Here is a 13,062-nt window from a genome sequence, read left to right as displayed (position 1 = left end):
GACTCAGTGTGCAAGGTCTCGGTGCGTGACGAATTTTTCAGATCACGAATACGAAAAAACGCATGTGAAGATATCGGACTCAATGTGCAAAGACCTTGAGAAAGTCCTGCGAAAGTTATGTCTGAATGTTCAAAGCACGTTTGAAAAAGGTTCCGCAAACGTTTAGGGAACATTCCATTTTGCAAACATATGAAAGTTCATTTTAAATGTTATCGGAACATTCTGAAACAAGTAGTTACATTCAAATTAGTTACATTTTCATTTAATAATAATAATAATAATGCATTTTATTTATAAAGCACTTTACATTTTAAAGAAAATCTCAAAGTGCTACAAAGGCAGGAAAAAAATAAAATAAAGCAGTTAGAGCAATTAATAATTAAGTTAAAATCAATACAAAAATGTAAACACAAAGCAATTTAAGCAAATGCAAATGTTTTCCCTGTGATGTCACAGGTCACTCAATATCAACACGAGCCATTTGTGTAGCTTGATGACACACTCACACATATTTTTTCTCTGGTCACTGTGAACATGGTAATTACTGGAAGCCCGTTTCCGCCACTAAATAAAATAATAAAAAGAGTAATTGCAAGTTTTTATCTCAGAATTTTGACTTTATAACTCGCAATTGTGAGATAAAAAGTCGCATTTACTCTTTTTCTTTATCTTCCATAGTAATTGCCCAAGAAATTCATCAGGACTGATGATCAATCTAGAGCAGAGACGCGAGTTTCTCTCTTCCTGTCACACGGACTTTCTCCCTGCAGGTTTGAACAGCGATCACTCTCCTGGGAAGAGCAGAGCCTTGGGAATAAATCCACACATATCCTGCTCAGCCTATTCATAATACATCTGTCATACGCACAGGACGGAAGCAGAAAGAGAGGCGCTACAGCACGTTCACACCGAGAGCCGAAGCGCCCCGTTTCACTTCGGTGAGGTTGCATTCATGCATGCATCAGAAAATGTCTTAGTATCATAATTTGATTTTATATGAAATTGTAAGAATTAAATCAATGCGTTAGCATTAATATGAGTGATATTAATATAATATCACTGTTCAAAGTATACGTAATGTATATTAAAGTAATAGTTCACCCAAAAATAAAAAATCACCCCATGATTTACTCTCCCTCAAGTCATCCTAGGTGTTTATGACATTCTTCTTTCAGATGAACACAATCAGAGTTATATTAAAAATGTCACGGCTAATCCAAGCATTATAATGGCAGTGAATTGTTGCATCATTTTTGAAGTCCAAAAAAAGTGCATCTATCCATCATAAAAGTGCATCTGTCCATCCTAATAGTGCATCTATCCATCATAAAAGTGCATCTGTCCATCCTAATAGTGCATCTATCCATCATAAAAGTGCATCTGTCCATCATAAAAGTGCATCTGTCCATCCTAATAGTGCATCTATCCATCATAAAAGTGCATCTGTCCATCCTAATAGTGCATCTATCCATCATAAAAGTGCATCTATCCATCATAAAAGTGCATCTGTCCATCATAAAAGTGCTTCTATCCATCATAAAAGTGCATCTGTCCATCATAAAAGTGCATCTGTCCATCATAAAAGTGCATCTGTCCATCATAAAAGTGCATCTGTCCATCATAAAAGTGCATCTATCCATCATAAAAGTGCATCTATCCATCATAAAAGTGCATCTGTCCATCCTAATAGTGCATCTATCATCATAAAAGTGCATCTGTCCATCCTAATAGTGCATCTATCCATCATAAAAGTGCATCTGTCCATCCTAATAGTGCATCTATCCATCATAAAAGTGCATCTGTCCATCCTAATAGTGCATCTATCCATCATAAAAGTGCATCTGTCCATCCTAATAGTGCATCTATCCATCATAAAAGTGCATCTGTCCATCATAAAAGTGCTTCTATCCATCATAAAAGTGCATCTGTCCATCATAAAAGTGCATCTGTCCATCATAAAAGTGCATCTGTCCATCATAAAAGTGCATCTATCCATCATAAAAGTGCATCTATCCATCATAAAAGTGCATCTGTCCATCATAAAAGTGCATCTGTCCATCATAATAGTGCATCTATCCATCATAAAAGTGCATCTGTCCATCATAAAAGTGCATCTGTCCATCATAAAAGTGCATCTGTCCATCATAAAAGTGCATCTTTCCACAATAAAAGTTCATCTGTCCATCATAAAAGTGCATCTGTCCATCATAAAAGTGCATCTGTCCACAATAAAAGTGCATCTGTCCATCCTAAAAATGCATCTAATCCATCATAAAAGTGCATCTGTCCATCATTAAAGTGAATCTGTCCATCATAAAAGTGCATCTGTCCATCATTAAAGTGAATCTGTCCATCATAAAAGTGAATCTGTCCATCATAAAAGTGCATCTGTCCATCATAAAAGTGCATCTGTCCATTACCCACACGGCTCCGGTGGGTTAATCAAGGCCTTAATAAAAGCGAAGTGGCGCGTTTGTGTAAGAAAAATATCTATATTTAACACTTTATAGACTAGAATAACTAACTTCCGCCGGATTGCTGTACTCATCAATTTAGAAAGTGAAAGAGTGACCCTTGACCCCTTGACGAATGCGTATTGACGAACGCAGATGTGCAGAGGATAGAGCAAAACAAAACACTAGTCATGAATAAGAGTCTAAAACGAGAACTTTTAAAGAGAAGATTTTGATATTAGAGAAGAAGTCACACACACCTCGGATGACTTGAGGGTGAGTAAATCATGGGCTAATTTAAAGTCAGCATGAAATCAAAATTGACCCATTTTTGCATTTCTTCATAGAGACGGGAACTAAACAATTAAATGTTCACATCCAGCCAAATCCTCAAACATAATCTTACATTTAAAGTCACCATGAAATCAAAACTGACAGTTCTTATTTTTCATGGAATATTGCCCCAATGATTTATAGGAGCTTATCATTATTGTGTTATTAATCTTGAGTCAGAATAACTTCATCTCTTCTCTGATGATGAGGGCGGGGCCACCTGTCACTCACATGAGATTGGCCAATAGCAAGCCACAACCATACAATCAGATCTCCACAGACACAATCAAGCCCCGCCCACATTTGTTCTTGTTTGAGTAGCGATTCACTCGATATACGGCACAATAGAGAAGAAAAGGAATAAATATTTACATCTTTTACACTTGCACACAATTATGATGTTTGATTGTTTCAATTTTCAAATGCCATCATTTCAGCCTTTCACATCCAATAAGAAAATCAGATTTGTGAATGCAGCCGAAAAAAATGAGACGAGCTTCTTTAAATGTTCAAAAGTCAGATGTTCCTCATTCATGAGCATGAAGGAATCAGACGGCCTGCCAGCCAATCAGCTGCGAGAAGCACCAGCGATTGGCATTATTAGTGATAGTTTGATTATGAGTTCAGGACTGCAAAAAATGCTCTTCTTACTTAGTATTTTTGTCTTGTTTCTAGTCAAAATATCTAAAAATTACAATACGAGACATTTACTAGACAAGTACAAATGATTGTCTTGTTTTTGGGAAAAATAACTCTAAATGAAGAGAGTTTTTGCTTAAAATAAGATAAATAATCTGCCAATGGGGTGAGAAAAATAATCTTAATTCAAACAGAAAACAAGATTATTTTTCTCACCCCATTGGCAGATTATTTATCTTATTTTAAGCAAAAACTCTCTTCATTTTGAGTTATTTTTCCTTGTCTAGTAAATACTTCTTGTTTTAAGAACTTTTAGATGTTTGGACTAGAAACAAGACAAAAATACTAAGTAAGAAAAGCATTTTTTTGCAGTGAGGAGAACGAGTGAGACGCGGCTGAGAGAGGAAGAGAAAGTAAAAATAATCAGGATCTTACCCCGGGAAGAGTCTTTTGTTCGTGGAGAGCGCTCTGGGCCTTCAGCGCGGATTCTCTGGCACAGTACGTTAGAAAGGCACATCCTGAAACACACACACACACACACACACACAGTCAGCGGATTCATCACTTCATCACCGTGACGTGTTGAAGAGTCACAGGAAAACAACACTCACATTTCCATCAGGACATCTCAAATCTAATTTCTCTTTTTAGAGTTTAGATCTCATTCGAGTTCATTTTTTTGATGATATATAAATCAACATTACTAACACATACCTGTCAACTTTTGGGTATCAAAATCCGAGATCGATCGGGGCGGGGGACACCGGCATGAGAGTCGGACGCGCTAACAAGGAGGCTAAAGGCTGCAACCTCAAGCGTCAGTCGCTAGAGCGTCTCGTGTGTGTGTGTGTGTGTGTGTGTGTGTGTGTGTGTGTGTGTGTGTGTGTGTGTGTGTGTGTGTGTGTGTGTGTGTGTGTGTGTGTGTGTGTGTGTGAAAAACACTTTTTTGAAATGTGGTTTGAAATCACATTGAAATACACACACAGGAACCGATAAGCGAAACCGAAATGTGCATTTCTCATTAAATCACCGGTTCTGGGAAATTGGGAACCGGTTCTAAAATGGAGCCGGTTCTCCATACCCATCCCTACTAATGTTACACATTTTTAATCATTTTATCCTGAGAATGCCTATTGTTCTTTAATCACAAAGAGGCGTGAAGAATAAAAAAAACACATCTGTCTGTTATGCAAATGACAGCAATATTCAAAATCACATTAATTGTCTATATATGTAATGTTCAATTGAAAACAACAAAGTCTGCAAGTTTAAGCTAAAGAATTAAAACTTATGCATATCAGACAGTTATGCAAACAACAGCAATATTCAAAATCACGATAATTGGATGATAGCAGAAAAACCCCACATATGCATTTTCAGACACTACACCACCAATGCGGCTCTGCAGATGAATTTGAATGTGTTTTGTGCCCCGTGTGTGGCAGCGGTGACCGTGTGAGAGGCGTTTCTGCAGCGGCGAGCAAAATCTCCACCGTCTTACAGCAAACGTGCCGTATTTAGGGAGCAAGAACACACACACGGCACCCATCGGTTACACACCAGCAGCGCTCCGGGACTTTACACGGCAAGTCAAGAGGACATGCTTTAAAAACTCAACAGGCTCTCCTTTACTGTTCAAGCATACTGGCCTCATAAACATCTCTTGGATAACTTTCATTCAGTCAAACCCAAGCGCAATGCTCAAATCACTGGATTGCTTGTTTTGCATGCATGATTTTATGATTTTATTTCATTTGCATTTAGTACTGCTCCGTGACCCATTCAACACACAAGGCCCCTTTTGGAGACTCTGGGTGTAATGGATCATCCATGACCCTTATGAACCAGGCCACACAATTCGACACCCGGGTGATTTGCAGATTAATTGAGTGAAAGAGTGAAAGTTTATAATTTGCACATTTCTAAGTCTTGCAGATTGGAACTTTTGAGTGATTTTAAACCATTCAAACGCTGCTTTATCAAGTAATGAAACAAGTGAAGTATTTATGAGTGAGTCACTGAATCATTCACTCAAGAGATTCGTTCAAAAACACTGATTCATCCAGTAATGAAACAAGTGAAGTCTTTATGAGTGAGTCACTGAATCATTCACTCAAGAGATTCGTTCAAAAGCGCTGACTCATCCAGTAATGAGACAAGTGAAGACCTTATAAGCGAGTCATTGAATCATTCACTCAAGAGATTTGTTCATAAACACTGATTCATCAGTGCAAGTCATGCAAGACTGACAATGATGAAGTGCTGATACAGGAGTCCAGTGGCAGCAGAAGAAGTTAAATAACATTATTAAGCGCATCAGATCCTGCCAAAGTCATCATAACACAACTCTCACCGCAAACCACAGCCCATCGGCCTGCCCTGCACACAGGACACACACACACGTTTGTTTTTGTGACATATAGGGACATTCCATAGGCGTAATGGTTTTTATACTGTACAAACCGTATTTTCTATCCCCTTACACTTCCCCTAGCCCCTAAACCTACCCATCACACACACACACACACACACACACACACACACACACACACACACACACACACACACAGACACAGACACACAGACACACACACACACACAGACACAGACACAGACAAACACACACACACACATGTTTGTTTTTGTGACATATAGGGACATTCCATAGGCGTAATGGTTTTTATACTGTACAAACCGTATTTTCTATCCCCTTACACTGCCCCTAAACCTAACGGCCGTTCTGTCGTCTGAACCGGATAATAATGGGCAGCACAGGTCCTCTGATGAGAAGAACCAGGTTTGCTTTTTGTGTGTTTTTTCTGGCATTTTCGAAACATGCTCGTCGGACCAAATATTGATGAGGCTCTTCCTCGTTGCTCCACGTTTGCCCTCTGACGTTAACGTTACTCATTCTGGATACACCGATCTTTCCCCGTCGTCAAATCAGCTGACTATGCGTCTCATCTTGTGACATCACGTCCTGTTTTTGGTCCGTTTACATGTCTTTGGTCCGTATTGCGTTCATATATCAGTCGAACCGCACCAGAGTTGGTTTGGAAGCGGACTGAGACTCATCTTTTTAGCGCTCTCGGTCCGCTTGTTTGGTGCGCTCCAGGGTTCAGATGGCAGCGTTCACATATGTTCAAATGAACCGCACTAAACGAGCAATCGCACCAGGGTTCGTTTTAATCCAACCACACATGACAAGTGTGAACGCACCCTTAGAGGTACAAAATGTACCCTTAAGGAGAACACCCCAGTGACGGCCACTTGTACCTTATAAGGTACAATTTTGTACTCTTTTTTTTTTTTGACAGTGTGCTGCTACATCAGAATTTCATCACTTTTTGTCTATGTTAAAATCAGCATCTGCACCAAACTGCATTAAATCTCTGAATAAAACTGAGCTGAGCCATATAAACCTGATGGATTAATTATGATACACACATGTAAATTTCAAAGCAGTAAACGCTTTCCATTGGTCAGGCTTTACAGATGAAGTGAAGCCTTTGGAGGTCACCGTGTTCTGACTCGGCTGTTGTTGAAATGAAACATCACAGCATCTCATCTCTAGCTGGCGTTAGAGCTGAAGATTTGCCCCCCCCTCGCAGGACAAAACCGCTCAAAACTGCCAAAACCGGCACACGGACTGAAGCTGAGAGGGGTGTGAAGGGCACGGACAATCCCAACCAACAAATCCCACAGGAACCGATCATGCCTGTGGTTCTTTAAAGAGGACCTATGGCGATTTGTCTTCCTCTAGTGTGCGGTTTGAGCAAGAAAAAGCTCCGGTTCTTCTCTCTATCAGTGTCAGTGTTCCTGAACTCCTGAAACGCCTCCATTGTAGTCTTGAGTTTTCCTCAACACGTCACAATATTCCTCATTATAAAAATAAATCTGCAGAATAAAGAAGGGCTGTGCAATATATCAAATTATCAAAATATCGCAAATGTACATAGGCCTGTCGCGATAGCCAATAAATCAATGAATCGCGCGATTTAAAAAAATGAGCTCGCTAATTTATCTGGCCGCGATAATTTCCATTTGCCTGCATGTTTGTTTTTTCTCGTCTCTCGTTGACTGTGCGCGCCTCGTTTGGGGAGGTTTATACTCGACGCTTATACGAGATGAGACTCATGCTCAGCCAGATTTGCCTGAACTCGTGGCTCTTCGGTTGCTGAGCTGCACGCAAAGTTACAAAATTTGACATGCACACCGCCAAGCGAACTGAGGTTAACGTTATTTTTGCCGAGCGCACCATTGCATAAATGCAAGTTAATTCTCCAGTTCAATCTTTGTGTGCTAAAGGCACATGAGTTCCTGTAGAGATAGCAATACACATTCTCCTTTTTTGCCAAATAAATGAAAAGCAAGTCATCAATGTCTTCTCTCTCGCTGCATCAAAATGTCACCGAGCTTTCCTCAGAGATGGTCAAGTTCAGTTTGTGATTGATTACAAGATATAACTTTTTTTTTAATACTGTATCCTAAATTGTTGATAATTAAGTTATATATCATATGCTGAAGTACATTTCTGGAGTGTTAACGATTAAAAGAAAAAACAACAACAAGAGTACAGAACCGTTCACCGTACAGAACCGAACCGTGGGTTTTGTGAACCGTGCCACCCCTAATATGCACCTCATCTGTTGCAGTTTTCATCCATTTTATTGATTGTTTTTGGTTGTTTTGTTTGTATTGTGGTTTTTTAAAATGTTTTCTGTTTTCAGTGTTAAGTAGTCTTTAGAAATAAAAGTTTATTGATCTTTGAAAAAAATTATCTGCATTATTATGCCATTATCATTATTTTAGATGAAAATGGTCTCAGAACGACAATATTATCGTTTATCGCAATAATTTCTTGGCCAATTTATCGTCCAGCAAAATTTGTTATCATGACCGGCCTAAATGTACATATCGCAATATGCATATCACAACGGCACGCAATATCTGAATGATTTTAATAGACTACTTCAACCTTGTGAAAAGTGTTTGTTTTAGGTCGACATAGAGCAGAGAATAGACTGGCCACACGACGACTGTTACTTATGAGACTTGCCTGATGTTAAATAAAGAGTTATTAAACGCAATAATTTGCGAAAAACAATAACTTGCAGTCTTGTGCTGTCTGACACACACACACACACACACACTGAAACGTGAACGATTTGTGACATAAATGTTTGCTAAAACACTGCAAAGAATGTGAAACACAATTGGTTTAATTTTTTTAAATATGATTTAAATAGATTTTACACACTAATAGCAATATCGTATCGCATATCGAATAGCAAGATATTGCATATCGCATTTTTCTTCAATATCGCACAGCCCTAGAATAAAGGGGCGGAGCCTGGTTGAGTTAGTTAATGGTGTGTTAAAACTGGCGGTTACGGAAAGGGGTGGGACATTTCCTGCTTGACCAATCATACCACACTGCTCCAGCCGACCAATCAGAGAGCATCGTGCTTTTCAGAAGGAGAGGCTTCATAGAGACAGGAACTAAACAGAGTTACTGACAGACTGGGAAGAGAGGAGCCGCAACAATGGAGAATATGAGGAAATAATCAACATTCAAGCAGGAAAACCTGCTCTAGTAGAGCCAGACACACTAAAGACTTTGAGAAAGGGCATAATTTGCCGTATGTGTGTCACGATCCTCCAGGCTATTCATGTAAACTAACAGCTTTAATGATACACATCTGATCCACTGGGAACCATCAGCACAAAACCCGCACAACAGTGATTACAGCAAGAGAGAGAGAGAGGAGAGTTTATGAAGGACTAAATAAAAACCTAATGGAAATATTTTGGCCTTTGCACTTGTAGATTACATAATGTCTATATAATGTTGATGCTCAAAAAAACGGCTTCACGGCTTCTCGCTTCCTAACGACACACAAGGAAAATATGAACGTGCGCACAGAAGGCATCTGAAAAATGATCTGAATCAAAGTGAATGTGTGTGTGTTACTGTTACACATGAGCTGGGTTATTTAATAAATAAATGGTCTTAAATAACTACAGATTATGAAATAAATGCATTCAAAATTAAATAATGCTCCAAGACGTGTGATTAAACCAGTGCAAAGCAAAGCAGAAATATTTTCTGAGTGCAGACAGAGACTCGTGTCCAGAGACAGAGACGATCAGCGGCCCTGATGGAGAAGATGTTTCCCATGCAAAAGCTCAAAATCAGGCCTGAAGGATATTCACAGTGACATCAGATCATCTGAAGACGTGCTTGATGAAAACGGCTGAAACGGTGTGGCGTGTGTGTTTGTGTTTCTGCTGACGCTGCTCCGATCCACAACACACACACACACACACACACACACACTTCACTCCACTTAAAGAAAAAACTTTCTCGATTAACATCTTTTTACCATAACATTAGATTTGTGAATTAAAGTCATTATTACGGAAAAAAAAAGAGTCAGAATTGTGAAATAAATAGTAATAGCTATGAGGGAAGAAAAGTATGAATTGTGAGATAAAAAGCTGTAATTACGAGAAAAAAGTTGAAACTGAGACAAAAAGTCATAATTGCGAGAAAAAAAGTCGGAACTGAGATAAAGTCACAATTACGAGAAAAAAGTTGCAATTAATAGAAAAGGTCTGAATTGTGAGATAAAAGTCGTTATTACGAGAAAAAAAGTCGGAACTGAGATCAAAAAAAAGTCCCAATTACGAGAAAAAAAGTTGCAATTAAAAGAGAAAAGTCTGAACTGTGAGATAAAAAGTGGTAATTACGAGAAAAACAGTTGGAATTGAGAAGAAAAAGTTATAATTACAATCACAATCACTGTTATTTAAGACAAAGTCAGAATTGTGAGATAAAAAGTTGTAATTACGAGAAAAAAGTTGGAACTGAGATCAAAAGTCGTAATTACGAGAAAAAGTCTGAATTGTGAGATAAAAAGTCGCAATTAAGAGAAAAAAATTTGGTACTTCGATTTTTTTTTTAAAGTCGTAATTACGGGGAAAAAACTGAGATAAAAAGTCCTAATTACAAGAAAAAAGTCGGAACTGAGATTAAAATAAGTCCTAATTACGAGAAAAAAAGTTGCAATTTAAAAAAAAAAAGTCAGAATTGTGAGATAAAAAGTAGTAATTATGAGAAAAAAAGTTGCAATTGAAATAAAAAAAGTTGTAATTACAATCCAAATCACAGTTATTTAAGACAAAAGGTCAGAATTGTGGGATAAAAAGTAGTAATTATGAGAGAAAAAAATCTGAATTGTGAGATAAAAAGTTGCAAAAGTTATGAGAAAAAACGTCAGAACTGAGATTTGGTTATTCTTTGGCAGAAACAAGCTTCTATCGTCTTCTATCGACAGAAAGATGTTTTAAAACGTTTCCCATTAGGGTTATGGAAAAGTTATTTCTCAGAACAGTTTTTAAATATAATTAAAAAAATATATATAGTTTATGCGAAAGTTAGGGGAACGTTCCAGTTGATAATTTTACAAACAGAACGTTTGATAAGTAGTCAGTGTTAGATGAACGTCCAACTTAAACGTTTGAATGAGAACGTTATTGACTCTTCACATTTCCAGTTGGGTAAACCTCGGTGAGTCAGAGACTACAGTAGATTTTCTTGTTGTGCTCCAATTTGCGCAAATAGCAAAAGAAAATTTCTACAATAGTGTTTTTACAACTTTCAAAAAGAGTACAAAAAAATAGAGCGAGAGAAAGATCGATAAGGGCAGTCAAAGGAGAGAAAGTCACTCCCAAAGCAGAGATAACTAGTGTTTTATGTGATTCATTTATTTATTGCTGTGAAGGTAATATAATACTAAGTATAGTGTTATAAATGTACATAACGTTACATTAAAAAGAAAAAAAAACTTCGCGTGATTTACGACGCTGATGACCGTTAAAACCGTTAACACGCGTCCGTTAAAAAAAAAGGTCCGTTAACTTTGAATGAACGTTCCGTTAACGTTACTGGAAGAACGTTTGTTCATTACTTTGAGAAAACCTCGCCACAACGTTCAGAGACACACACAGAGACTCGTTTATACACGGAGAGGAGCCAAAAGAAAGCAAAGTCCGACCTTTATGCATCCCGGTGAACCGGTCCTTGAGCACCGTGAGCTCGTAGATCTTGCCGAACTCCTCGAACAGCGGCTTGAGGTCTTTCTCCTCCAGGTTTCGCGGGATTTGACCGATAAAGAGCTTGATGGCGTCGTGATCTTTCATGGGAATCGCGCTGCTGAGTCCGTTCATTCTAACGTTACCGGAGCTGTTCGCGGTGCTGAAGCCATTCTCCGCCGTGACCGAGGCCATCTTTCTCCCTCCCGCGCGCTGTGTCTCCCGCTCTCTACCATCCACTCCTCTCCTCTCTCTCTCTTTCTTTCTCTTTCTCTCCCTCTATCGCGGCTGTACACTCCCTCTCGGTGTGATGTATCTCTCCGCGTTTTCTCCTCAGGATTCTTTCACTTTCTCCATCTGTCTCGCTCCCCGTGTGTCAGCTGCCACTCTGACTCGTGACGTCAGCCCGAGCCTTTTGAATAGACCCGCGGTTCATTTGCATAATAAGTCCGGGCAGGCCAATCACAAGGCGGCGTGAGTGAAGGCGCTCGTTTCGGGGCGGAGCGAGAACTCACACATTTGTAACGGCGTTTGAAAGCTTTAGATCTCGACATTTGTGTAAAAGCAACATGTTGTAAAGCTGCATTTATAAAAGTGTGTATAAAATAATAATAATAATTCGTACCGAAATACCCAACATGCAAAATAAAAATAGGATAAAAATAACACATCTGCATGTTTTAGCTGAAATTATTGGTTTGATTTTACATTTTACACGTTTTATACATTGCTCATTTACAGTATATGTTGATGAAAATTACTACATGCTACATGCATTTTATATTATATTATATTATATTATATTATATTATATTATATTATATTATATTAGCTATATTATATTATATAATATTAGCTTTATTATATTACATTATATTAGCTTTTTATATTATATTATATTATATTATATTAATTATATTATATTATATTATATTATATTAGCTATATTATATTATATTATATTAGCTATATTATATTATATAATATTAGCTTTATTATATTACATTATATTAGCTTTTTTATATTATATTATATTATATTATATTATATTATATTATATTATATTATATTATATTAATTATATTATATTATATTATATTATATTATATTAGCTATATTATATTATATTATATTAGCTATATTATATTATATAATATTAGCTTTATTATATTACATTATATTAGCTTTTTTATATTATATTATATTATATTATATTATATTATATTATATTATATTATATTATATTAATTATATTATATTATATTATATTATATTATATTATATTATATTATATTAATTATATTATATTATATTATATTATATTATATTATATTATATTATATGTGACCCTGGACCACAAAACCAGTCATAAGGCTAAATTTTTGGAAGTTGAGATGTATAGATGATCTAAAAGCTGAATAAATAAACTGATCCACTGATGCATGACTTGTTAGGACAGGACAATATTTGAAAATCTGGAATCTGAGGCTGCAAAACAATCTAAATATCGAGAAAATCTCCTTTAAAGTTGTCCAAATTA

The 13,062-nt window shown here is 37.1% G+C and overlaps 1 protein-coding gene across 5 annotated transcripts in view; it reads right to left on the bottom strand.

The window, feature by feature from the left end:
* Nucleotides 1-11,900, bottom strand: part of celf6 (CUGBP Elav-like family member 6) — a 205,232-nt gene extending 193,332 nt beyond the window's left edge. For all 5 annotated transcript variants that reach the window (XR_010898411.1, XM_067419157.1, XM_067419155.1 and 2 more), the window contains exons 1-2: nucleotides 11,486-11,900; nucleotides 3,861-3,943 (exon numbers count right to left, since the gene is read on the bottom strand). Coding sequence is in view for 4 of the 5 variants with exons in the window: in XM_067419157.1 (XP_067275258.1) it covers nucleotides 3,861-3,943; nucleotides 11,486-11,717 (315 nt within the window). In the remaining variant the exon portion in view is untranslated. The remainder of the gene's footprint in view (nucleotides 1-3,860; nucleotides 3,944-11,485) is intronic.
* Nucleotides 11,901-13,062: the final 1,162 nt, after the last annotated feature.

The sequence above is a fragment of the Pseudorasbora parva genome, chromosome 16, assembly GCF_024679245.1.
Source record: "Pseudorasbora parva isolate DD20220531a chromosome 16, ASM2467924v1, whole genome shotgun sequence".
NCBI classification, from domain to species: domain Eukaryota; kingdom Metazoa; phylum Chordata; class Actinopteri; order Cypriniformes; family Gobionidae; genus Pseudorasbora; species Pseudorasbora parva.
The sequence above is the reverse complement of the archived record's forward strand: the minus strand, read 5'-3'. Positions and strand labels throughout refer to the sequence as shown.